Here is a 24,051-nt window from a genome sequence, read left to right on the forward strand (position 1 = left end):
TGTTGTGTTTGTCCTGGTAGGATGGGACAAGGGACCTAGATCTTGGTGACAGGAAGAGTAATGACAGCTTCTTCAGGTAATATTGCACCACTTTCCCTAACTTCAGCAGCTCCACACTTCTGCTGCATTTTTTATCCATCCAGCAGCCATTCCTCTGCCTTTCACACACAGTATATAAACCCAGCCACAATGTTAATGAGCCATTGCATATAGATGAGCTGGCAACCAGTCTGAGCTGACACAGCCACACATAAAAGCCAAAGAGGGCCTTGGGCTCTCTTCCCTCAATACAGAAGCTGTTGGACCAAAGTACTGTGGAAACTGCATGGTCTAGGGGACACGAAGCCGGGCAGCTTTTTCTCCTGCCTCCCTTCTGCGCTCATCTTTACTGCTTAAGACACAAGGTAAGAGGCTCAGTGCCATACTGTTTTCTTGATAGCTGACTGGGAAATCCGTATTTCCAGATAAGATTGTCCCTTCTCATTCCTTGCACAAAATTGTCACTAAAATGACTGCTTCCTACTGCAAGGGAACCAGAGAGTCCTTTTTTGTGGAATAGGACGTTTGGATTCTAGTCTGCTTATTCACTGGCTTACCTTTCCTTGGGCAACCCTCTTAAAAGTTCTCAGCTTCAGCTCCCATGAAACAGGCTGCTGAGGCTTAAGAACACATTGTCAAAGAAAATCTCCGCATCTGCCATAGTCACCTTGGATATGGAAGGCAGAAGACATCAGTTCAGGCATTACTCTTCTCTGGGAACGCTGAGTGGTATTTCGGGCTGGAAGGGCCTTAAAGCATGGCTATGCAAAGAATCAAGGGTGGGATAAGCTGGTACAAGTTTGCAGCATGTGAGCTGTTGTGCAGTAACTGCCAGTACCGTCTTCATGTCATAGTTACTTACAGGCTAAGCACGTACATCCAGACAGTTAACGAGCAGCAGTAACGATTTTCACAGCTATACCTTAAGCTCAAGGTGTTTCAGTTTCACAGCAGTAACATGCACACAGCACAAGTTCCCCACATTCAGATGCACTGAGATGCTCAGAGGCTGCAGTAATGAGTTTCTCAAAACTACTCTTAAAAAAAAAAAAGTAACCATCCTTAAATTATCTTCCTTTTTGGGCATGACAACATGTAGTGCATGGTTCACTTCCTTAATCTCACAGTCAATTACTTTTCTCAACCCATATAAACATCAGCGGGGAAAAAGAAAAATCTGCATATGTGTTAGCAATAAATTTAAAAATCAGGGCATACCACTTAAGGGTTGACTTGACAGAAAATGGTAATTAAAAGTGTTCCAGCTGACAGTGCCCCTTTAATGAATTATTAGTAATGTTCTCTGAGAACATTTGATGAAAGACACCATAAGAGTTCTTACTTAAACAAACCAATTTTCTGCATGATGCAACTTCACTGCACAAGAGGGGGGGAAAAAAAAAATCTCCATTATTGAATCAAATTACAAAAATAACAAAGTAATGGTTTGAATGATCAGGAAGTAACAGGTGCCCCTTCTGTACTGATTGCTGCTGTAAGAACAGCCTTTTTCCATAGGTGCTTATCTAATAACTGCCACTATTTTCTTAAATTCTGTTAAAAAAAGCCCAGTAAGGTGTAGCGTAAAAGAGTTTTGGTCAGCAGCTTCTAACTTGTAAGAAGCATTATACGTATATATACTAGAGCGACTAGCCAGCTCGGTTTTAATGTAGCTAGAGCAATGCCCAGGGACTGACCCTTTCGGCTAATACCTAATCACAGCGGAGGCTTCTGAGCAGCGGTACATGCACTGCACAAACCTCCAAACAGGCTGGTGCTGGGCAGTGTCAGCAGCAGCAAACACACCCTCCTTCTATGCACAGTCTTATAAGCGCCTCCGCGTAAGAGCCTCGGCACAGGCCAATACATCTGATTAGACATAACTTGCTGCTGTACATACCAGCACAGCTGGGGCTGCCGGATCCCCACCCCGCTTTGCTGACAGGGGAGCTGAACAAGGGGGCACAAAGCACACGGGTGAGGAGGTGTACGCCCAAGACGGATGAGCAGAGGGCACTGGAGGCTTGGGCTCGGCTCTCAGGTTGAAAAGCAGGTGGCAAGCAGCTGGGGGATGGTACATGAGGACTTGGAAACACAGCCCTGTTTAGTGGGAGCAGCGTGTGGAATGGGGAAGGAGGAGGGCAAAGGGCACTAAGCCCTAATCATGGATTTGTATTTGGGTGCGAAGGAGATGGGGGCTGGGAGGTGGCGAGACAGGTGGTGGACAGAGGTTCTCATGCCTCATTTCCTTTCTCCGAGTTCCTTGCTGGTTTCCCGCTCCATCCAGATCTGTTGTTTGTCCTTGACTGTTTCAGGAGAAATGTAACAACGAGCAGCTCTGGGAATTCACGTTTCTTGGCAGAAGTTCTGTGGAGCGCACCCCGATAGCTGGTAAGCAGTGATATTCTGGGGTAACTGGGTGGTTCTTGAAGGGGAGGTGGTCATGGTGAAAGCATTTTCCAGCCATGGAGTTGAGAGCATCCTGCACCTGAAAGCTACTCTTGCCTTTCAACTGTAATCAGCAACTCGTCTTAACACTTGATAACTAAGGTAAATCCTTAAGTCTCTGGACTACAGAGGGAATGAGGGAGTTTGACACAGGAATGTAGATTTACCTTCCAAGCCAAGTTGCTATGGAAGTGCCAGCTGTCGACTCCCTCGGCAGCACAATCCACCGAAAGGTGTACTGGCACTGTGTACCTGAGGCTCTATTTCTTGTCCATGAGAGAGGACTGTAGTTCAGCCTGCATACTGCAGAAAAGGAGCTTTACAGTTAAGATTCAGAGTATTTTGTTAGCCCACCCTGAATACCCTCACAAGTTTCTTCTACGGAACAGGTAACTTGGACCACATTCAGGCTGTGGGTGGCCGATGAGTCTGCACAGTCCATACTGAGTGCTCACAGAGGTAAGATGGTTTTATTCATTTCTGGATTTCACAGCGCAGGGTTTTGACATGTAAACATGCTTTCTCTGCAGTATTCCGTGATAAATGCAAAGCAATTTAAGTTGGCTCATACTTTAATAGACTTTCTCAACTACCTTCTGTGCTCTAGGGAGAAATGTGCACAGGGTAACCACGGAAAGGGTATCAAACAGGAAGATATTGTTTGAGGCCCTAGGAATTTCTGCCCAAAGAGAAAAACAAGCAGTTATACAAGAGACACTTGCATCAGATCGCATCTACTGCGATCTGAATGGCCACCCTGCATGTGAATGTTTGCTAATAGCAAGAGATAAACAAGGAAATTGATCTCTCTTCCTTTATTCATCTAAAATTTGGAGGTTCTAGCTAATCTTGTCACCCAGGTTGCTCACACAACCTGGTGGTGGGCAGGTGAGATGAGATGCTGTGAAGAACAGCTCTTCCAGTCCTCATACACACTCTAACTCTACTGTCTCTCTTAAATTAGCTGCCTGGGCTTTGCTAACATTGAGGGGTAAAGTGAGGTGAGAGTAAATCCTTCACAGGCTTTACACCACTTTGCTAGGACTCAGGAAATCTCAAATCACATCCTGAGGTCTGCTACATAATTGAATTCTGCATGAACTAGAGCAACCAATACAAGATTTTTAAAAGCTTGTTAATAACTGAGGTAAGAGCCTCACTTTTGGAAGTAACTTAGTCCCGTGTTCAAATTAGGCACTTAACAGAAGCAGAAACTTAACTCAAAATAGGAGTCTTGGTACCTAGAGCTGCTTGTGTAACTGGAGACACAGTTAAGGTCGAGAGGAGCAATCGGATGGAAGAAATTCACCTTGAGATAGCAGTTTCTGATGAATCTGAGGCACCTCAGCTACTAATACGGGCACTTCGGTAAGATCCCTCAGGTTGGTGGAATGAATCTACACCATAGAAAATAATTCCAGTGAGACTACAGCTCCTAAACAAATGGGGAAAATGCAAGATGCCTGTGCAGGTTGAACTGTATTTTCCACTGGAAACGAGACAGTAGGCTATTTGTAAAGGGCATCTAAGTATGCAACATTCTTCTCGCTCTTCTGTCTGGTTTTGTCTGGAATATGAAGACCTCCTGCAGGAAAAGCTTTAGATACTCAACAATAAGAGGCAGAAAGAGCCACCGGGCACTTCGTGATAGTGTAATTTAAATACAAAGGCTTGCACAGTGCGGGAGCTCATAATAAATCTAAACTTAAGACTTTCATTTGCAAAAGTATCTGCAAATCAGCTTAATATTTGTCCATCTCAAAAAGCCATAGTATATTCCCCCTCTGTTTCACGCCTTGCTAAGAACATTAAGATATTATGCACGCAGAAGCTTTTCTTCTTCTTCGATAATAAACAAGTTTCTGCCAAGATAGCAGTTGGGCACCTCTCGTTTATATTTTGCTGAAATCTGAGCTCCGTTACATTTCTGACTACAGCAAAGTGATGCCGTGTTGCCAGCCCACAGCAACACATTCAAGGGGTCTCAAAGCTTTTTGCGATCATTTAACTTATCCACACAACATCCTAAGTTTCACTTCCATCTTATGAGTAGATGGACAAACAGACACAAAGGGGAAGGTATTTGTCCCATAGCGTACGCAAAAAAATAATGTGAAAAGCCAGGAACTGCGCTCAGATATTTGGACTCTCCGGGGAATTCTTTACCACTTAACTATGCATCCTAGGTCCTGCAGCCCAAAACCTTCTCATTGGGGCAGATTAGTTTATTTATGGGTTGAGACACAATATATTCACTAAGTTTACTCTTTGCTGCAAAACAGCAAGAAATAGACTGTGCTGAATACTGATCTCTGACCTTGGTAATAAGTTGATTTAATTGGATTTGATTTTTCAAATGTAACATCTCAAGTCAGCCATAAACTCTGGAATTAGCATATCACATCTCGACGCAGGAGAGATTTTAAAGTAGCATAAGGAGATGAAGTCCATGCCCAATGAATTTCAAATTACATTGAGGATGAACTCAGCCATATGCATGTCAAACTAAAATTGTGCAGGATCTGAGTGCATCAGGCAGCAAAGTTATTAATGGCTTACATTTGCTATTAAGAATGCAAAGTAGCTATTTTGCACCCAGTTTGTTCATATGTCTCTTCGCATCAATGACCCATGTGATGGGTCAATAATTCACTCAATGCATGCTGAAAGCCAAGAATGTCTTGCAAGTCAATTACACTTATATAAATAATGAGGAACAGAAAAGTAACCGGAGGATTGGAAGAGAAAAGGCCCTGCTGGTGAAATACTGCATACCCCAGGGATAGCAGACCACGTTCCTCTATTTAGATTTGCAGCTGGCATTCTCCAATACCTTCACAGGGGACCATGCACATCCCTGAAAGCAGAGATTAGCCTTTAAAGGGGCAACTTTGAGTTTTAGTATTTCAGGGAATAATCAGGTACCCATGTAACTAGCAGCTATTTGCTTCCTGCAGGAGATGGGGGGGGGGGGGGGAGGGGGGGAGGGGGGAAGTAGGAAATTAGGCAAATAGCTGCCTACTGACATTTGGTCCTCAAAATTTGCTCCTGAAATTTGTTTAATTTTCATGGCACTCAGTTGTAATAAATCACAGGAACGTTTTAACCAATCTACGAGGCACAAGCAGACTAAATCAGACAGAATTTGCTTCATCAGACCTTCTATGAAAGAGCACCAAATGCCTTTAATACCTCTGACTTCAGCTGGAAATCTCTGAAATCAGGCTTTTTCACAACTAACACCTTGGGACCACAATCTGACTTTAAAAGCCATGGCAGGGGCTGCGGGCTATGCTATCCATCCCGGTAAAAGGCACTGGAACAACGGCTGTTACCCACATCACAACACAGAAGCCAAGAAGCACCGAGAGAAGGAAACTCTTGAGATGAGACCGGGACAAGATGTATCTAGACAGCTTGGTTGAACATCACTGAAATCAGGCTTCAGGAACCAGAGGTAGGGCAAAATCTGTCAATCAAAGTCTGCAGTGCTGCCAGCACTTGCAATTGGAGAGCTAGAAGATGAAAAGAAATCTTCCAAGCTGCTGGTGTCTGATGCTCCTATTGTTGAACCTCAACTGATTAAACACGCAGCATCAGCCAGCAAGTGCCAATCTACCTCGCAGCTGCCAGGTGACAGACTTGCAGGCCCAGTGAGCAGAGAAAGGAGCATGGATGATCAACAGGTAGCAGATGTTGCGCTTCAACAGAAGCTCAGCATGTCAGATGGACAGATACATAAAGGACCTCCTCTAGGAGACAACCTATATTATCCAAAACAGCACAAGAAAATGTGCATCTGTTCAGGAATTCAGTGAATCCTTTCCCTTTTTAACAGTTCTATGGGTATTACAGCAATGAGGGTGGTTCTTTATACTTCTGAGGTAAAAAGCAAGTTCAAGAAAATTAAGTCCAAAATACCTATGAATGGAGAGCAAGTCTGGAACGACACTCCTTTCAACACAACCGCTGGAAAACTTCTAAATGACAGACAGGACGCAGTCACTCAGAGGAACCTGACACATGCTGATGAAGGAAATGGTCTGTTAATATCCCTGTCTGAGAGAAACTATGATCCTCGGTACAGAAATTCAAGAAGCAAGGACAACTCGATTGCCAAACAATGCCAAATCAAAGCAACTAGCAGAGAACCAGCAATCAGAGAGAAAAATAGCACGAAAACTAATAGTAGCAAAGACCTCTATGAACTATATATGTGGGATTCACTTACCAGAGTACTAGTAATTAAAGGATGAGAGGTGCTAAGAATTAAGCAGTGCAGAACTTATGCTGCAACGTAACATGCCTTTAATCTCTGGCAACTGAGACACGCAAAGATGGAAAACTACTTTACACAGAGTTCAGTGATATAACTATCCAAGGAGAGCGCTACACATGTACGTACACTTCCATCTTGAGAGAAGGCCCTACTCACTTTGTTCTTTATTTATCTTAAGAAAGCAATAAAGTGTGAAAGAACTGCCTTCTATATGGAAAAAATAGCAATAATTTGTATTTATAGCACACCATTGCTCCTGAAAGATCTCAAAATACTTTATAAGCGACGGCTGTGCTCAGGGATCATTTCAGTTACTACTGAAGGCACATGCTACTATAACAGGGCAGTCCAAAAGTTGCTTTGTAATAAAATAACATTCTACATCATGAAAAACCATTATCAACATTAAAATAGCCTCATAGTCACACGTAAAGTAGTGGAATTCTTTTTATTTCCTTTGCAGACAGGGAACACGAGTTAGAAAGCAACGGAAACAGACCACAGAGTCAGGACTAGAGCTCAACAACTGCCTGTTTCCAGACCAATGAATCCAACTTTCTTCTCTTCACATCCTTAACCATTTCAGGCGAAGCTGCACACTACTGCTGCAGAACGCAGCTACCATCTATCGTAGCATCTGGAATCTCCAATTCTTTTCTCTCTCAATCCCACCATCTGAGAAACACTCAGGGCTGGGGTTCCCAATGGGAACGTGGCAAAGCAGGGATTCAGATCTGGCTTATCAAGACCAAGGTGACAGTCCTAGCTACGCTGCTATGGTTGGCTTGTTGGCAACAAACCAGCAGAGCACAACACAGCATTTTTTTTTTTTTGCCAGTTTAGAAATCAAAGTCACCTTGATAACCACAGAAGACTGGGATACTGAAATTACAGCCTAGCTGAAAGGTAAGGACCACAACAGGACAGTGCTCTCAACGCTACATGAAAGCATTCCCAAGCTGCTGGCCGGGATAAGCACCCACTGCACTGCTTACCCTGCTGCTACGAGCGGGTGAAAGGCTGCAGCAAAGCAGTGCTACTGCAGAGTGCAATTCGTACCACGAGTTACAGACATCAAGGAGCTAAGCACAGCCTATAATCTCAAAAAACAGTGGCAGGATTCAAAGGAACTCTGCAGTATAATCGAGGTTAGGTGCCCATTGGCCTTTCCCTCCTCTTCCTCAGGCTCACGCAGAGGGAGTGTTACAGACCTGACAAATAGTACATCAAACCCTGTCTCTACGGCTGGCTGCACATACAGCTACACAGCAGGGCCAGCAAGGCTGTGGCAGTCTGTTCTGAGTGTTCTCTTACTGCATCCCTCCTCTGGAGCTGGAACTGGCAATTCCCTGTGATGCGAACTATTGGAAGGATGCTTTATATCACAGCAACTTTTGCTTTCTGCTTTTTGCAGAGAGCGCAACTTCATGCTTTTCTTGTGTGTTGAGTAAGCAAGAATCTTTTTCCAACCACATTGCAAGCTGTTGCAACAGTGCTAAGTGTTTTCTGTCAGCGATCTTCCCCACACCCAGAGCTGGGTCCTTTTCAGGGTGGTACGAATCCACCATCGGTTTAATTTTACTGACACTTTGGAAAGAAAGAGTGTATGGGAACGGAAGCTTTTATGCGACAAGGTAATGCTGAGATACCTCAAGATTAGATGCCGAAGCAGGGTCAGAGCTGTCAGAGCGTTCACCGGTGGTTTTGCCTTAGGTAATGGCTGTATTCTGGCTGCGTCGCCTGAGTCAGCTGCCTCTCGGCCTTTTTTGCCGCCCCATGCTGGTGACTGAGACTTGACATTGCCAATCTGTAGAAATAAATTGTGAGTTAATGATTCAACCCCTTAAATACTTCAGCAAAGAACAACAAAATGAGAGAATGCGAATTGGCTCACATGACTCTCTCCATTTTCCCTGTGACTTTTATGGTTACTGCGGGGGAGTTCTTCGGCTATAGACAGCTTCTGCTCTCAGTCACACAGGTGAGAACTTACTACAGTCTGCCTTTATGTTTAGAGTGCAATGCCTTTTTCTGGCAACAGAGAGGAAGCGTAACTAGGCAAAACCTGCCTTTCTCCTTTAGAAAGTTGCCACAAAAATGGTTTATTGTCAAAACTTCTCGGTAAATCAAAATAGTTCTCTTAAAGTACAATACAAAACTAGCGTAACACTGTTGGGAGTTAAATCCCTATTTTTTTCTCTTGCAACCGCAACAAGACATCACATACAAGTCCATGGCAATGAGAATTATTTTGGGGGTGTTTTTTTTGACCAAAGAAAGAATCCCAAAGTATTCCATTTGCTTGAGAAATAATTTCTCCCAGAGAGCCACTTCCTATTGAAAATTTAATATTTTCAGTGGAAACTTAATTGTCTGAAAATAGAAATAGTTCTGTTGGGAAATCCTGCTGTGCAGTAAAGACAGCTTAGCTCCCAGATCTCTGTAGCCAGAGGCAGGATAGCCGGCATGGCTGCCTACCTCGTGACGCACCCTGAAGGTGAAGTGGATCATCTGCTGCCTGGGAATTCTCTGTCGCAGTAGAAGGTGCTATGGGAGGTACAGTCTAGCCCTGGAATTAGTCTGGCACTGCAAAAACATCAAACAATGAAGTTTTCCTTAGTGCCTCTGAAGCGATCAGCACTGGAAAGTGCTGGTAAATGTTTTTTGTCGAGACAGAGCTATTTTACAAGCGCCATGTTTCTAGGAAATGGCGGAAAGGGAGCGACCGCGGGCCAGCGCTGGCCTCTTGGCTCCCTGGCACACAGGGCAGAAGCGCTCCGTCCATAAATTAACCAAAACCTCAACAGTGTTTGTTTACATGAGACCTGTCATTTGCTCTCCGGTCAGCTGAAGTCTTTGGACTCTTCCCCCCCAGTAAATGCAGTCATGGATTAATTTTATGTGCAGCACTAATTACAATATTATTAATTGCTAACAATAACAGTAATGGCTTTATTGCTGTAAATCCTTTATTTATACACCTGAATCACATATTTTAACCTTTGAGGACCCCAAACACCCCTGAGCTTTCAGAAAACATGATTTGCTTGAGCCTCCACTGCTGCAGTGCCTGTTCTTTCACTTACTCATTTCCCTGCGTTCTCATGAATGAATTATTTCTTCCAGTCAGCTTTGCGAGGGGAAACTGCAGCCTGGCTTTTCAAACCACCTATACCATGGCATTGCGTGAGCAACATTCCCGGGTGCAATTAGCTACTGTTTCTTATCACTGAACCCCTATTGGGAGCATGGTTCCGTGCACTCAACTAGCACAAGGGCAGCTCAGCAGCAGAACGCATCAGGCAGCAAACTCTATAAAACATACACCAAGCATAATGGGAAGGGAGATCCAATTTTTAGGCAGAGGTTTGGGATCCCCTGCTATAGGCTGGCAAGGTATTACAGCAGTCTTCCTCAAGTGACTTAGTCCTTTAAGTAACCAACCTGGAGAGTCCATACATCCCATATGTCAGAGCATCCATGCTTCCTTCCCTTAAAAAAAAAAAATAAATCAGGACTTGGGGAAGCCAGGGAGGGGACAGGACGCATCCTTGTTATATCACTGTCAGGGCAGCCGAAACAACCCTGGTTCACCCCATTTAGAAGACAGAAGCATGAACCCTCCCTCCCCTCTAACTACAGAGGAGAGTTAGGCACGTAAGAGGAATTCTTCATTCACATAAAGCTGGCTAGGTCACACCTATGTGTTCACAGTAATCTGAGGTGAAAGCTGTCTCTTCTAAAGTTATTTCATATTCACCGTGGGTATCATAACCTTAGTGCACATCCCACAGGTAGGCAGGTTTGCCTCTCCTGCTGAAAAATGGCCATCATCGCAACGGAAAAGGGCAGCTCTAACATCTTGTAGTCATTCTACTTAGCAAGAGAGAGGGCAAGGACGGGGATAAGATCCTTTGGTGTATCCCATTAGAAATTCCAGTTGGACTTTAGGTTGGCCAAATGCAGTCACTTGGACTGAAGATGTGACAAGACTCCTAGACTAGCACGCTGAGCCACACTGAAGGATCATATTTTCCGAATGTAACTGGCATTTCAGTCAACATTTTGGAGGCACAGCCACTGCGCTCAGATCTGCTATCAGGAATAAATACTTAATGACGGCGTTGCCAGGCCCAAGAAGAAAGCTGCCTGTGTCTTCTTGCCAGTACCAGCACGTCTGGTCTCTTCGCTAACCTGTCCATCAAAAAGATAAAGTGGGAAAAGGATGGTGTAAATCAGGTTCTTTTTAGACATACCCCTAGGGCTAACTGGCTGCTTTAGGCGAGCTTATGTTCTTGCTGTACTTACAATTAATTCAGCAGAGGGCCAGCTCTCTTTGGCAGGCCTCGATTCTGGTATAATTTTGATACAAGCAGCAAGACAGGGAGGCAGGATGCTGCAGTTGTCATCCCATCGCAACAGGCACATTCCTGCTCTCCCCAGGGCGGCTAGGGAAGGGCAGATGAGCTATACTCTCCAAAGGTCTCGGTAGTAAAGCAGCCAGCAGATAATACACCATGAGACTAATTGTTATGGTTTGCTTTTCTAATAAAAAAGGATTTTATAAGGTATTAGGGATTGGATATTTCACATACTTTGTTCAGAGAAAGTTCAACAAAAGGAAAAACATGGAAACGACTGAAAGGAGATCTGAGTTTTGAAAAGACCTGAACAGGACTGAAAAAAAATAATCCTTTAACTCTGTATCCCCCTTTCTTCTTCCTAAGCTTCTTAGAACTTCATCTGAATCCCTAACAAAGATGTATTTCTAACAAAAGCTGCAAGTTCAGTGGGCTGCTTTTGATTTATGCTGTCTCCCCCTAATGATTCGGTTCTGCCAACTTTGCTCTTACATCCATTGCTGCGAGGCAAGAAATACGTGTGAAGCCACAGATATTAGAACTTCAGTGAAATAGCAGGTGGCAGAACTTTGTTCTTGTCAGGCTCCTATCAAACCTTAAACACCTTCCCCTTCCTTCACTCACTGATCTCCTCAAGTGCTGCACGTGGCTGAGATTAAAGCCATTTCCGTGGATTAATGTGCCCCGCACACAGGACTTACCCAAAGAACAATTAAAGCGCCTGGTCATTATCCCCAACATTCAAAATTTTTCAAAACAAAACAATTGGAAGCAAGTAAGAGCAAAGAGGACCACTCGGTTACATTTCTGGCTCAGCAGAGGAACTCCAGCTGGTACGTAGCAATCAGGAACTCTAACAATTAGTGTTACCTACTTGCAGGAATGCAGAGAGAGGAAAAGGTAGAAACGCATCTGTTAAGAACTAAATTTCTGGGCATTTATTAAATATTCCGGGTAGAGGGACTGATAGGTCAGTTAGGAAAGATCAGGAATTTGGGAGTGGAAATCCGAAAGTTTCTGCTTACTCTGGCGATCACTGTGAAATACGAGACTGGCACAGGGAAGTGGAAACTCCTTGTTTTCATAGCTCACCTTGACATGTCATCTTTATTCATTCAGTAGTTTTACTGGTAAACGCCCCATTGTTTAAGATTACAAGCAGTGCAGTGCACCTTCTAGAAACATATTCTGCCTGGGGACAGCAGCAACTTTGCTAACTCCTGCAGCAGGGAATTTCACATGCAAGGCAGACAGCAATGCCGTGTTTATTCGGGCCCAACAGGAAACATATCCCGGTAAATATTAGCTAAGACATAGTTGGGTTACCTTGGCTGATTTAAACTGAAAGGACTTTAAGTGCCATACTATATAACTCGCTTTACATAATCTCCACTGGACAGACTGTGATATACTCGCAGCATGCTCATACAGGAGGGAATTTTTCTCCTGAAGAAGCAAATCAACACACTTCAGTTGTGCGTGGGAGCAAGAAAGATTTGTTGAAGGGAGAATTCCTTTGTCATCCTGCCTGAAGAAGGGTGTAATTCTTCTGCCTCTTTGATCTGCTTGGGGGTAGCTTAAGCAGGGCTCGTAAAACAGCCTCTGAAGAGGGCACGGAAGATTTAAAGAGGCAGGAAAGGAGTGGTAAAGTTGGGGATCTATTTTCAAGGTTCCAGTCTGATGGCCACGCTGATTAGCTTGCTCTCATCTCTTCTGCCATTATTGCCTGTTGAATTGTGTGCCCAGACCCTTGGTCAAATTTCCAAAGATTTCGGATGAAGGCTGACTCAGACCTAGCAAAATTGTGGTAACAATTTATCACAACCCCTGGCGTGAGAAGATGGGTAGATTAGAAACCAGAATTTTCCTTCAGATTTCTCCCCTTCGTGGCTATTTACTACGCTAAGGAGCAAGCCTGCTGTAGCTCACCTCTGCCAAAGGCACCCGTGTGCAGCTTATGATGGACAGGCTGTGGCATCCCAGCATCTCACCCACTGTCTATTCTGGTAATGACAGTCAATACCCACGTTATTATTGCAGAAAAGGACAAAATGAATGCCAGTGACAGCTGAAGCTGCACTTCTTTGCCCAATAAATAGGGGTGTTAGAAGTTAAATACTGGAAAACTTCTCTGAATAGTGTGTTGCACAGGAATATTTTGGTTTTGTTCAAACTATGCGTTAACATGCATATAGTAAAAGTGCATCAGGAAAATAAAACTTGAGGTTTGTTTAGAAAGTGACCTCATTCCCCCTTTCCTCGGATACGCGCTTAAAGTTTAACCTTTGTCAGCTGCGCTCGTAACCAATAAATTCAACAGCAAAAGTTTTAAACAGTGAAAAGCTACATTACAACAAAAGTGACCTTTGGTTTTTTTTCATCCTGATTTTAATGAGCAGAGGAGAAAGGTGAGTTCAGCCTAAGTGCAGACAGAAGGAAACTGTATGAGACAGAAACCGATTCGTTCTCAGGGCTGTTGATACAAACAAGGACATCAAATCATAGAATTTACTTCTGGCTTTACAGAATGTAATTATTTTGTACTTAGACTCCATCATTGATAAAAAAATATTTTCCCTTTGCTACTGATTATCACATCCAAAGATTTTTCTCTGCGCCCCATAACTACATCTAATGGAAGGATTTCTGGTTTAGCCAACTAAAGCATTAGGCAGCTTCTCTCAGTCTAGATGCCTACAGAGTAAATGAAAGAAAGACTTTGCCAAAGAGCCATTTGTTCCTTCATAAAACCATTGTGGTGCTAAGACAAGTGGACCCTCAGCAGGTGCATATATTTCTTTTACTTGTCTATTAGGGGTCAGCTGTACAATTGGCAACAGCAATTACCTACTCTTTAAATGACTGCAGTTAAATGGGGCAAATTGAACACTAATCAACTCACATCAGTATATCTAATCCACAACACGCCTGTGGATTATCCCCATTTTGGATATCTGAAATTAGGGCTTAAGGGAGATAAAACACTCTTGCCACAGATATTTAAGCACATTACTACACCCTGAAATCAAGTGAAGTTTGGGCAGCCTGTTTGACAACAATTTGAGTCCGAGCATTTTGCTCCCAGCCAAAAAGGAAGCCTGGGAGGGACAGTGATATGATGCAGGGTCTTAGGCAAGTGTTGTAGCATCTTTAGCTTGTGTCTAAAAAAAATTAAAATAATTCCTAAGGGTTGTTTTAGTGTCACTCTCCATTGGGAAGGGTAACGCAGCAGTAAAGTAACAATAGCAAAACAGTTACAAAGCCCTGGCATCTCCTGATCCAAGAGGCACTCTTTAAGTCCAGGTCCTTCTGAAGAAACATCATCCACAGCCCCTGCGGGTCCCCAAAACATTCAGGTCTCTGTGCGGCTGGGGACACTGTCCTTAGAGACACAGTAAAGTCCAAACAGCATTCCTGTGAGTCACCAGTGAGAATATTTTCCCCTAGAGTTCTTAATTTATTTCAGTTGTTCTTAAGCTGAAGCATTTTGCCCCCAAGAAATATGATTATAGTACACAGTCAAATTTAGCTACATGAGAAGAATTTTGTTTAACAAAGGCGAAATAAATAGGCACACAAGGGTACGCTTTCAGGGTGGGTTAAGCCCTGTGCACTAATCAAACACATCCTCTCTGGCAAGGAAACACATTTTATGCTTGAAGGGTGATGAACTCTGAAATCAATTATTTCTTCTAAGAACATTCTGAAGTTTTGGGTCAAAATCAGACCCTAGATCTGTCTCTGAACATAGCAGGCAATCTCTGACTCTACAGTGGATCAACCTCTCCCCCAGCCTGCACGTCTGAGTAACTCCAAGACTGGGAATTTTCCAAATGTAGGTTGATCCAAATTCCAGTCTGAACACATCTGTAGAATTTTCTGCATCAATGACTCTTGCTCCCTGGGTCTCCCGTTAACACGGCCAACCATAAAGCACAAAATTAACAGGGATGCAGAGGTACTTTCCTTTAAGAGTGGATTTCAGATCCCGATTCTTTTGTCTTAGCATTACCTTTGTGGTGAGTAAACATCCAGTTGTCCTGCTGCTGAAATTTCGTCTTTTATTCTCCCCTAAAAGTCCTCTTTGAGATGTTTGTGCAATTCCAGAGTTTGAAATTCACACTCTCAAACCAGTCTATAACTATGCTAGAAATAACTTCATATCTGGCTTAATTATGCCTTCTGCATCTGCTCTCATTTCTTCCTAAATTCGCTATCCACATCACATCCAGAGTCCCCTAATGCCAATGCACACACACAGATTGGCACGGAAAGACCCCACTTCAACTTCTAAAAGGCAGAAAGGCCTCCTCAAACCCCAGCGATTCCCCACCAGTTTTCCCAAAGTACATCCATAACGAAGTTACCTGCTTCTCTATGCCTCCACGTATTCGGCTAACAGTTAACAGTTGACTGACTTGAAGTTTACTGGGCAAGCCACAATGATTATTTTTTGCTGGAATGCTCCCTAGGCAAGAAACTGTTAGTTTCCTCATATGCTTACTGGAACTTTTCCCCATCAGCTGAGGGAAAATATGCAAATCATATAACTTTAAACAAATGTCTTGAGACTTCGTCAGAATTTCCTTCTTGCCTGCAGGTATAAGCAAAACCTGCATTACCCATAACATTTATTATTTCTTACTCTCCAGAACACTATCAGCAGAGGGAATGTTCAACTACCTCCGGAAACGCTTTACCAGCCACATCAGAGAACGCAACCGACGAAGAGCAAGGCTTGTCTCTAAAGATGGAAGGTGTAACATAGAGTTTGGCAATGTAGAACAGTCAAGGTTTGTCTTTTTGATTGATATATGGACAACTATCCTGGATCTCAGATGGAGATACAAAATGACTATCTTCATTTCAGCATTCTTAGGTAGCTGGTTTCTATTTGGTCTCCTCTGGTACGTTGTGGCATACATACACAAAGATCTTCCAGAATTCAATCCTTCCATAAATCACACCCCCTGCGTTGAGAATATCAACGGCCTGACTTCAGCTTTCCTGTTCTCCTTAGAGACCCAGGTAACCATTGGTTATGGCTTCAGATGTGTCACAGAACAATGTGCCACTGCCATTTTCCTGCTCATCTTCCAGTCTATCCTGGGGGTAATCATCAATTCTTTCATGTGTGGTGCCATCTTGGCCAAGATATCAAGGTCCAAGAACCGAGCTAAGACCATCACCTTCAGCAAGAATGCTGTCATCAGCAAGCGTGGTGGGAAGCTCTGCCTCCTTATTCGGGTGGCAAACCTCAGGAAAAGTCTGCTGATTGGGAGCCACATCTATGGAAAGCTTCTGAAGACCACCATCACCCCGGAAGGAGAAACAATCATTTTGGACCAAGTCAACATAGAATTTGTAGTTGATGCTGGCAACGAGAATCTCTTCTTCATTTCCCCATTAACTATTTATCACATCATAGATAAGAACAGCCCATTCTTCCACATGGCAGCAGAAACCATTCTGCAGCAAGATTTTGAACTGGTGGTGTTTTTAGATGGCACTGTTGAAGCCACTAGCGCTACCTGTCAAGTGAGGACATCCTACATCCCCGAAGAGGTGCTCTGGGGTTATCGCTTTGCTCCCATTGTGTCTAAGACTAAAGAAGGGAAATACAGAGTAGACTTCCAGAACTTCAGCAAGACAGTGGCTGTGGAGACTCCCCACTGTGCCTTCTGCCTCTACAATGAGAAAGAAGCTAAAGCCAAAGAGAAGAAAGGTTACGACAATCCTGGTTTTGTCTTGTCAGAAGTTAGTGAAACCAGTGACACAAAAATGTAGTTCCAGATGTTGATGGGACTGTATCTTTTTTTCATAATGAATTCAATCTTGAGAGGATTAATAACTTAGTACAATAAAAAAGAAACACAGGTTTCTTTTCACTCTAAAACAGCATTTATCTTCTCAAAAGCCTCAAATCAAAGAGGAACAGAATACCAGTGATCTCCAGAACACTATTTAACTACACTATTTCATAGAATTTATATTTTTTATACCTATGGGACATTTAATGAAGCTGCTATGTTGGATTGTCCAATGCACTTAAGTTCCCAGAGGTATGCAAGTCTGTTAAAAAGTCTGAAAAGACAGAGAGAAACGTCAGGTCATGTTAAAGATACACAGCTGTTGGGAAGAGAACATGAAAAGAGGAGACAAGGCAAAGCTAAAGAAACCCAAGGGACTTAGGAGCCAAAAATCTATAAATAAATAAATAAATGTATGTTTCTGGTTGCCAAAGTCCTCTATGAAAGCAGACACTCTGGCTCCAGAACACTTGAGCACTTTTGAACATTTTGAAACAATTCCTTCTTTCTTTGAGGCTGGTACATCTACAGAAGTGGAGCATTAAGGGATGGTACATGCTCAGGAAACTGGAAAAGGCAAAGCTTGGGCCATCCTGCTGCACCTAGGACTCTACAATACAACTTCTTGCTGGTGAAGACCTTTGATTCCTTTCAGGGAAAAATAGCCAAATGGAAACAAAAAGTGAAAAAACACGGAGAAGCAAAGAGGAATTTTGCAGCTTATTCCTAACTGTCTCACCCTTCAGATACTCTCCACTTCTCCAGGAGCTGGCTAACTGTGAAATTAGGAAACTTCTGAAGACAACTGTCCAGAAAGAAGGTGAGCCACAGTGGGGAGATGAAGAACATATTTGTTGCTACCTGTCAGAAGAGCAATCCACTGGGAGAAGAGAGGAAATTCCCAGCTCTAGATGTATCCTTCAAAAAAAATCCACAATGCAAACACAGATTATCTTTTGCTCTGAAGCATGAAGGTCTCGTTAAAACAAAAACATGGCACAGGAGCCTCCCACAAACAGTGGGCTTCAGATTTACTTCCAAACCATTCCGCTCACCACAGCAAAATGTGGTTCCCTCCAGGAAGCAAGTTCTGCTCAGTGGTAGCTAAGTAGTGGCGAACATTTTCCGGGTATGATTTTTGACATTGAAGTTTCAAATGCAACAAGAAGCTTCTATAACTTTTTGGTGAATTTCCATTTCCTCACAGCCTTTTTTATTCCCCCGACTAGTTCTTTTGCTGAGAGTTCAAGTGGCAGACCAAAGAGAGAGGTTTTTTGGGAACTCTTCCCAGTGATGTAATTCAGCTCATCTATTTTCAACACCACTGCGGTAAAATGGAAGCATCTTTTTAAAAGCTGCTAGACGGAGCCGTTTTAAAAAAAAAAAGGGGAGAGCTAAGCAGGTCAAATGATGACAAGACAAAGGTATTTTGCAAATGAACATGATGTGAGTATGGAAATCAAACTCTAGGAACCAAGAGTGTTTGGGTCTCAGTCCCAGTGTGGTATCAACTCCTTCGTTGGTTCAGAACAAATCACTTTAGTATGTATCTCAGATTTGCCATCTGTAACACAGGACATAAAGTACTTACACTGTACAAAGAGCAATGTTATGAACAATTATGTCACTAAAGCACTTTAAAAGCCAACTCTCAACTGTCTGTCTTTCCTCTCTTCAATGCACCACTGTTACACCCTTCTTCACTTCAACCAGAAAGGTCGGCACCCGAAGTTCTGTTCTCATCACACACCAGAATTACTAAAAATGGCCACACCATAGCTAGAACTATGGAATGTGAGAACCACCACCCGAAACCTTGTAATTCACAGATATTGTCCGATATTTTAAGTGTACTCTTTTTGCAACCTTGCAAAATAACATTGTCAACCATAAAAATGTTTTTACAGTCCAAATCACTACAGCCTCTGAGCCCCTCCAACCATTCGTCCATCTCAGATTGCCTGCTTGGAAGGACAGCTGTTTTATCCTCCGCTCTGAATGGCACACCAAAGCCACCCAAACAGCCAGTGATTAGTGGCCATCCACAGAAATCTAGGAGAGAGAAGGGAAGTGAAATGAAGTCTCAAGAGTGCCACAGGCTTGTCTGAACCAAAAGGCTACTGTGCTGCTCTGCCCTTCCATAGCTGCTGCTGCATTTCCTTTATAGGCTTCCCGTACAGTTGCCCTGTGTGTCACTTCCCCGGAAAGCAGCACTGTCAGTATTCATGGCTTACAAGTTACCCCTCTTACCCCTGGGAGAAGAGATGCGCCAAGATGCCCTAATAGAAGTAGAAAGATAGTCCTCACTGTACAAAAAAAAGCAAGTCAATAGGAAATCCATTTAAAAGGTGAAACCCAGCTATGCAGTGAGGAGACAGGAAAGATTCCTATTTTCTTTGAGTAAAGCTGGTTTGGGATGTCAGTGCTGGGGCGGGGGTGGGAAGCAAATAATACTACCCGAGTGCCCGTCCATCCTCCAAAGTTTAAGGATCCCTAAACAATGCACTTTCAGAGGCACTGCCCTTGGAAAGGCATTGCAAAACCCTAAGCCTGTAAGCTCCTGACCCAGCTTTTCTAAGCTCTTACCCTGTGTCTCTAGAGCACAAGCCTGAGGAGGTGTTATTCCATGTCTAGAAGTATTGAGCACTACCACAACTCAAAGAGAAGATACTTGATCTCACTGCAGGGATGCTGGCCTGTTGTTCAGTCCATTCTAACAGTTACACCTGCCTCAAAAGCTCGCGACGCTGCCCACAGTAAGGGGAGGGCGACTGTATTCTTGTGCGTTTTTTGGTGTTACAGAGCGGGGACTGGCTAGTGCATGAACAGAGAAAATACGAGGGGGACATGTCCACGTTGACAGGGCCATGGCTGAGCTATCAAGCTTAGAGGGCGACCATACTGGGACCTAAATGGGAATCTAGGAATAAAACTCTCCTCCCACGAGCCTGCTGCTGATTGTCACTTCAGGAAACGCCTGCCAGTCCCCGGCTGCCAGCAGTGCACCGGGCAGGAGATAGAGCTGCAGTCAGAGCCCAGCAGCAGGAGAACAATGAGTGGAATTTCCTCTTTCTGTCCGGAGAGGGCTGTTTGTCACCAGAGAGATAAAGGCCCAGGGCAGGGGAAAAAGGGTTATCGGGAGACAGGCCGCACGCAGTGCCACTCAGGACAGACTCCATAGGAAATCTATTTTAGGGGCTGTCACCCCTACTGCCATTAAAAGAAAGTTCAGTTAAGAGGATGAAAATAAATTTAATCTTGCTGAGCAGAAGTGGCTGGAGGGAACCACAGACCCGATACTGGAAAACAAAGACTGGTTTCTTTACCCGTGACACGGTTTCATTTTTACATCTCCACAGCACTCTTCTCAAGCCTTAGGGTTCTCTTCTCCCTCTCTGTCCACCCAGTCTGCAGGCTGCCCATGCTGTCGCAGCAACAATTAGTCCTTTCCACAAAGCAGAACGTGCTATGGAGGCCAACAGCCTCATCGGTACAAAGCAAAGGACCGAAGAGAAAGTCCTGTCTCTTCAGGAGAAGAAATCAGAGCGTGTACTTATTGCTGGGTTAATGCCTAAAGGATTTAGCTGTGGAAGTGTTAGCCAAGCAGCTAGGCTTGGGAATAATGTGTCTGCACTAAACTTAATTTATCTTCTCATTTCACAAACAACATGTTTCTTCTACTGTATTTATTTTAAACATTCATTCAAGCTGTGCATAATATTTCAATCGTTTTGAAAGAGATTTACCCTCCTGCTGGCAAATGAATAAGGCATCCTGCTGACTGCTGGAGAAAGGGCCATGAATTAAAATAACTGCTTTTAGTAAACTGACACGTGCTAGTTAGCTGTCTCTACACACTCTTTGGTAGTGACTGGTGAAGAGAGACCCCTAAATAATAATAATAAAAAACCCAAACCCTGGCAAACCGCGTAGATACTCGTACTGACTTGCATTGTTGGAACGTGGCAGACCACTGCTAACCAGCTTGCAGCAACTGCCTGGGTAATGTCTGCATGTGCACGCTTCCTTGTAAACTCGACTACTCACCCATAAACAAATCAGCAACGCGCAAAGCCCTGACACAAGCGAGAGCAGCTGAGGTGTCATATCCTCTTTCCTCTCCCCAGGCAGCAAGCTGATGTGGTTAGACTCATGCGAATTCAGCTGGGAAGAGCCTTTATTTCCCCTTCCCTTTCATTTTGCCCCCTTCGATTCACGCCCGCCTTGAACTGTCATGGTGCTGGCCCGGTTCCTGTTCCCCACACAAGCAGGGAGAAACCACAGCACAAGACGAGGGATGCGAGCAGAGCCCGTGCCGTGGCAGGGACAGGGGAAGCTGAGCAAGTTCCTAAACCCTTTGGTAAATCTGTGCCCACAGCTTCTTGCTGCAGCCTGGGGAACCTCTGTGACAACACCGTCACTGGCCCTAAATCACATCAATCCCTGTGACAGTGTCACTGGAACAAGAGTGAGGAAGGCTAAAGCCCTCTCTCCCCAGCTGCCAGAATACACAATATGTTTCCTGAGGCCAAGCTGACATTCCTGTGGTGGAAGCATCTGCCTGGGGAAGCTTATGACGAACAAACTCACTGCTGCACAAGACAGACACAAATTCCCCCTGCTCCAGGGAGCTAACAAGCCGGGGAGGCTGGAAATGAGACAGTTTCACTTCGCATCTCAATTTGCACACCGCTAGCCAAATTTAAGAGCAGAAAGTGCTCAAGACCTTGCTCTCCTGGGTGACCACATCCCAAGCAAGCCCTGCAGAGGCAAAGTCACCGCGTTGCTCTGTTGACAACCCACCGCAGAGGCAGGTGGGACGCTGGAGACCACGCAGGGGTGCTGTCAGAGGCATGCGAGCGATGCCCTAAGTGTCTTCTGTCTTGCTGCCGCTGGATGGCACCCCTTACCTCCAGATCAGCCCCACAGCCCCCTCCCGTCTCCCGGCCGGCGGCAGCCCTGGCCTTCGCATTGGCCCCGCAGCAAGCTTGACCGTGCGAGCTATGGCAACCTTGAAAGCCCAAAAGCAAGAATTTATTGGGACTGTTCCTTATTTTATTACACAAAGTTTAATGCATTTAGGGACTTATTTTTGGCATGAGCTCTGCTAGCTGGATATATTTAGCCACTTCACAGAAGTGTTGGGAGACTTAATTCACTGCAATGGATTCAGAGGTGATGTGTAAGTGGAGGGTTGGGGGCTGTAAACATCACATCTGCAGTGGCATCCAAAGCGCCCTTAACAGAGTCTGCAGTAGGTGGGGTGGGTTAGTAACAGCGAGGCTGGGTCTGGGGAGACCTGTATTCCATACGCAGCTCTGTTCTGTAACTTCAAGCAAGTCACCGCTGCCTGCTTACAGCCTCAGTTTCCCCAGCTGTTAAAAAAAAAAAAAAGCAATGGCACAGGCCACCTTGGGAAAGCTTTGAGTTCTAGCTCCATGTTAGTTTTGCAACCGTGCCCAGAAGCGTCTGTTCAGCTGCAGCCCCCCTCTGCTTTGGAAGTGCGCCTGGTACATTACGGGGCCTACAGAAACTCACGCAAAGGATTCACTGCCACTGTAGCAGTGTTTGGAAAACCATTATATCACTTCACAGCATCTAGAAGTCCAAATTACCTCCTTTTGTGCTCCTGTGCCAGGAGCTTTGCAAACACCACCAAAGGATCCTGAGCCTATTAATCCCTACGGGGCTACTCCTCCAAAACACTAAGAGGGCAGACGCCCAGCCCAGAGCCTTGCAAGGTTTCCCCACATTCCCAACCCCAGGCAGCCTCAGCCCTGCAGGTCTTCAGGGGGGGACAGAAAACCTAAGGATGGCGTTCAGGTTATTACAGGGACCCTCTGCCAACACTCACAGCACAACCCCCTCCCACAGCCACACAGAAACACTTGGAAAACAGACCTTGTGCTCCCCGAGGGCCGGAGATGCTGTTCAACCCCACGCGTGACGTGCCAGCAGCGGCCAGCACAGGCCTGTAGCAGAGGAGACTCCTTTGGCTTCCACACAGGGCATCGCAGCAGCAGGGAAGGTAAAGCAGCTCCAGCATCAGACTTTACAGCTCCAGGAGACAGAAAGTTAAGGAAAAGCCAAAGCAAATACCAAGTTTGCAGCAGTTCCTGGAAAGGAAGAAGCAAGCTCTTGTGTTGAAATAGCCACACATCAAACTGCCAGAGTCCCCGGGTCGTTCCTCCTCCTTTACCAACTACAACTTAAAAAAAAAGAACTACAGATCTTCATCCTTTTCTGCTTGTTCCTAGGTAAGGAGCAGCTAGATCCTCTCTTCCAAGAAAACCTCCCTAGACAAAAAAACCTTCCTGCTCGTTTGCTGCAGCTATTTGTGCTGATTGAAGCAGCAGCTCAGGTGCAAACACTTGGGGTGCCGTCACTGACACACCTGCTTGTGTGGTGCCTCGTTAGGGGCAGCTCCTTCCCCTGCACAGGTGCAGAACTGATGGGGGATATTGCTGTGGTGGCCTCAAAGCTGCTTTTTTTTCCCCCTGTATTTCTTTTTAATGTGTTTACTATTGGGGTCTGCTTGCTACTCTTAGAGCCTGAAGAGCTGAATTTTGCCAAGGATCTCTAATTCTCTTCTGATATGATAAAAAAATCTGAGCTTTATGTGCTCTGTAGATGAAAAAATTGTACACAAACTAAATTACATGTTATGTGTCATTCTTTGTATGACCTTAGCTGAGGGTCTCTTAATTCTGTTCTAATACGATAGAAAAGTCTGAGCTTTATTTGCAACGAGTTCTGCTTTTACAGATGAAAATCATAACATATACGTTATGCTAGGTATTGTGCAGAAGTATACAAATAGGGTCTTTGAAGTGAATTTATGAACCCCAGCCCCCGATGTGCCTCTAGACTACAGCTCTAATTAACACCAAACGCAGCAACACTCGGTTTGATGTGGGAGAACCTACTTTGTTAGGAAGCAGGCTGAAGTCTAAGAAACTAATTTCACAGCGGTCATTAAAAATACTGTAGGAGCACAGCAAAGCAGCCTGTAAAAAATCTATTATTGTAATAGTATAATAAAGTGAAGCTGGCTCCTTCAACCCAGAATTTACAGACCGATGGCTCTTTTCTGCTGACAGTAGGGGTGGGAAAC

General features: G+C 44.4%; 2 protein-coding genes across 4 annotated transcripts in view; one reads left to right on the forward strand and one right to left on the reverse strand.

Moving 5' to 3' along the window:
- The window catches only part of KCNJ5 (potassium inwardly rectifying channel subfamily J member 5), a 46,536-nt gene extending 37,994 nt beyond the window's left edge, over nt 1-8,542 (reverse strand). Inside the window, exon 1 of the mRNA XM_063355102.1 lies at nt 8,416-8,542. The gene's annotated coding sequence lies outside the window, so the exon portion shown is untranslated. The remainder of the gene's footprint in view (nt 1-8,415) is intronic.
- KCNJ1 (potassium inwardly rectifying channel subfamily J member 1) lies at nt 218-20,995 on the forward strand. 3 transcript variants are annotated; one of them, XM_063355106.1, is made up of 4 exons: nt 218-404; nt 2,355-2,430; nt 2,877-2,946; nt 15,780-20,993. In XM_063355106.1, the coding sequence occupies exon 4, from the start codon at nt 15,799-15,801 to the stop codon at nt 16,912-16,914; it is 1,116 nt and encodes a 371-aa protein (XP_063211176.1). In that variant the 5' UTR covers nt 218-404; nt 2,355-2,430; nt 2,877-2,946; nt 15,780-15,798; the 3' UTR covers nt 16,915-20,993. The 3 variants fall into 3 exon arrangements, with proteins under 3 accessions (XP_063211176.1, XP_063211177.1, XP_063211178.1); XM_063355107.1 differs by lacking the exon at nt 218-404 and adding an exon at nt 1,900-2,016; XM_063355108.1 differs by lacking the exons at nt 218-404; nt 2,355-2,430; nt 2,877-2,946 and adding an exon at nt 8,609-8,747 and having other exon boundaries at nt 15,780-20,995.
- The last annotated feature ends 3,056 nt before the right edge of the window (nt 20,996-24,051 follow it).

This window comes from Chroicocephalus ridibundus, chromosome 18 (genome assembly GCF_963924245.1).
Source record: "Chroicocephalus ridibundus chromosome 18, bChrRid1.1, whole genome shotgun sequence".
Taxonomy (NCBI): Eukaryota; Metazoa; Chordata; class Aves; order Charadriiformes; family Laridae; genus Chroicocephalus; species Chroicocephalus ridibundus.

What these genes read in the sequence shown, in the direction of transcription:
- KCNJ1 (XM_063355106.1), top strand. Translation starts at nt 15,799, where the DNA reads ATGTTCAACTACCTCCGGAAACGCTTTACCAGCCACATCAGAGAACGC.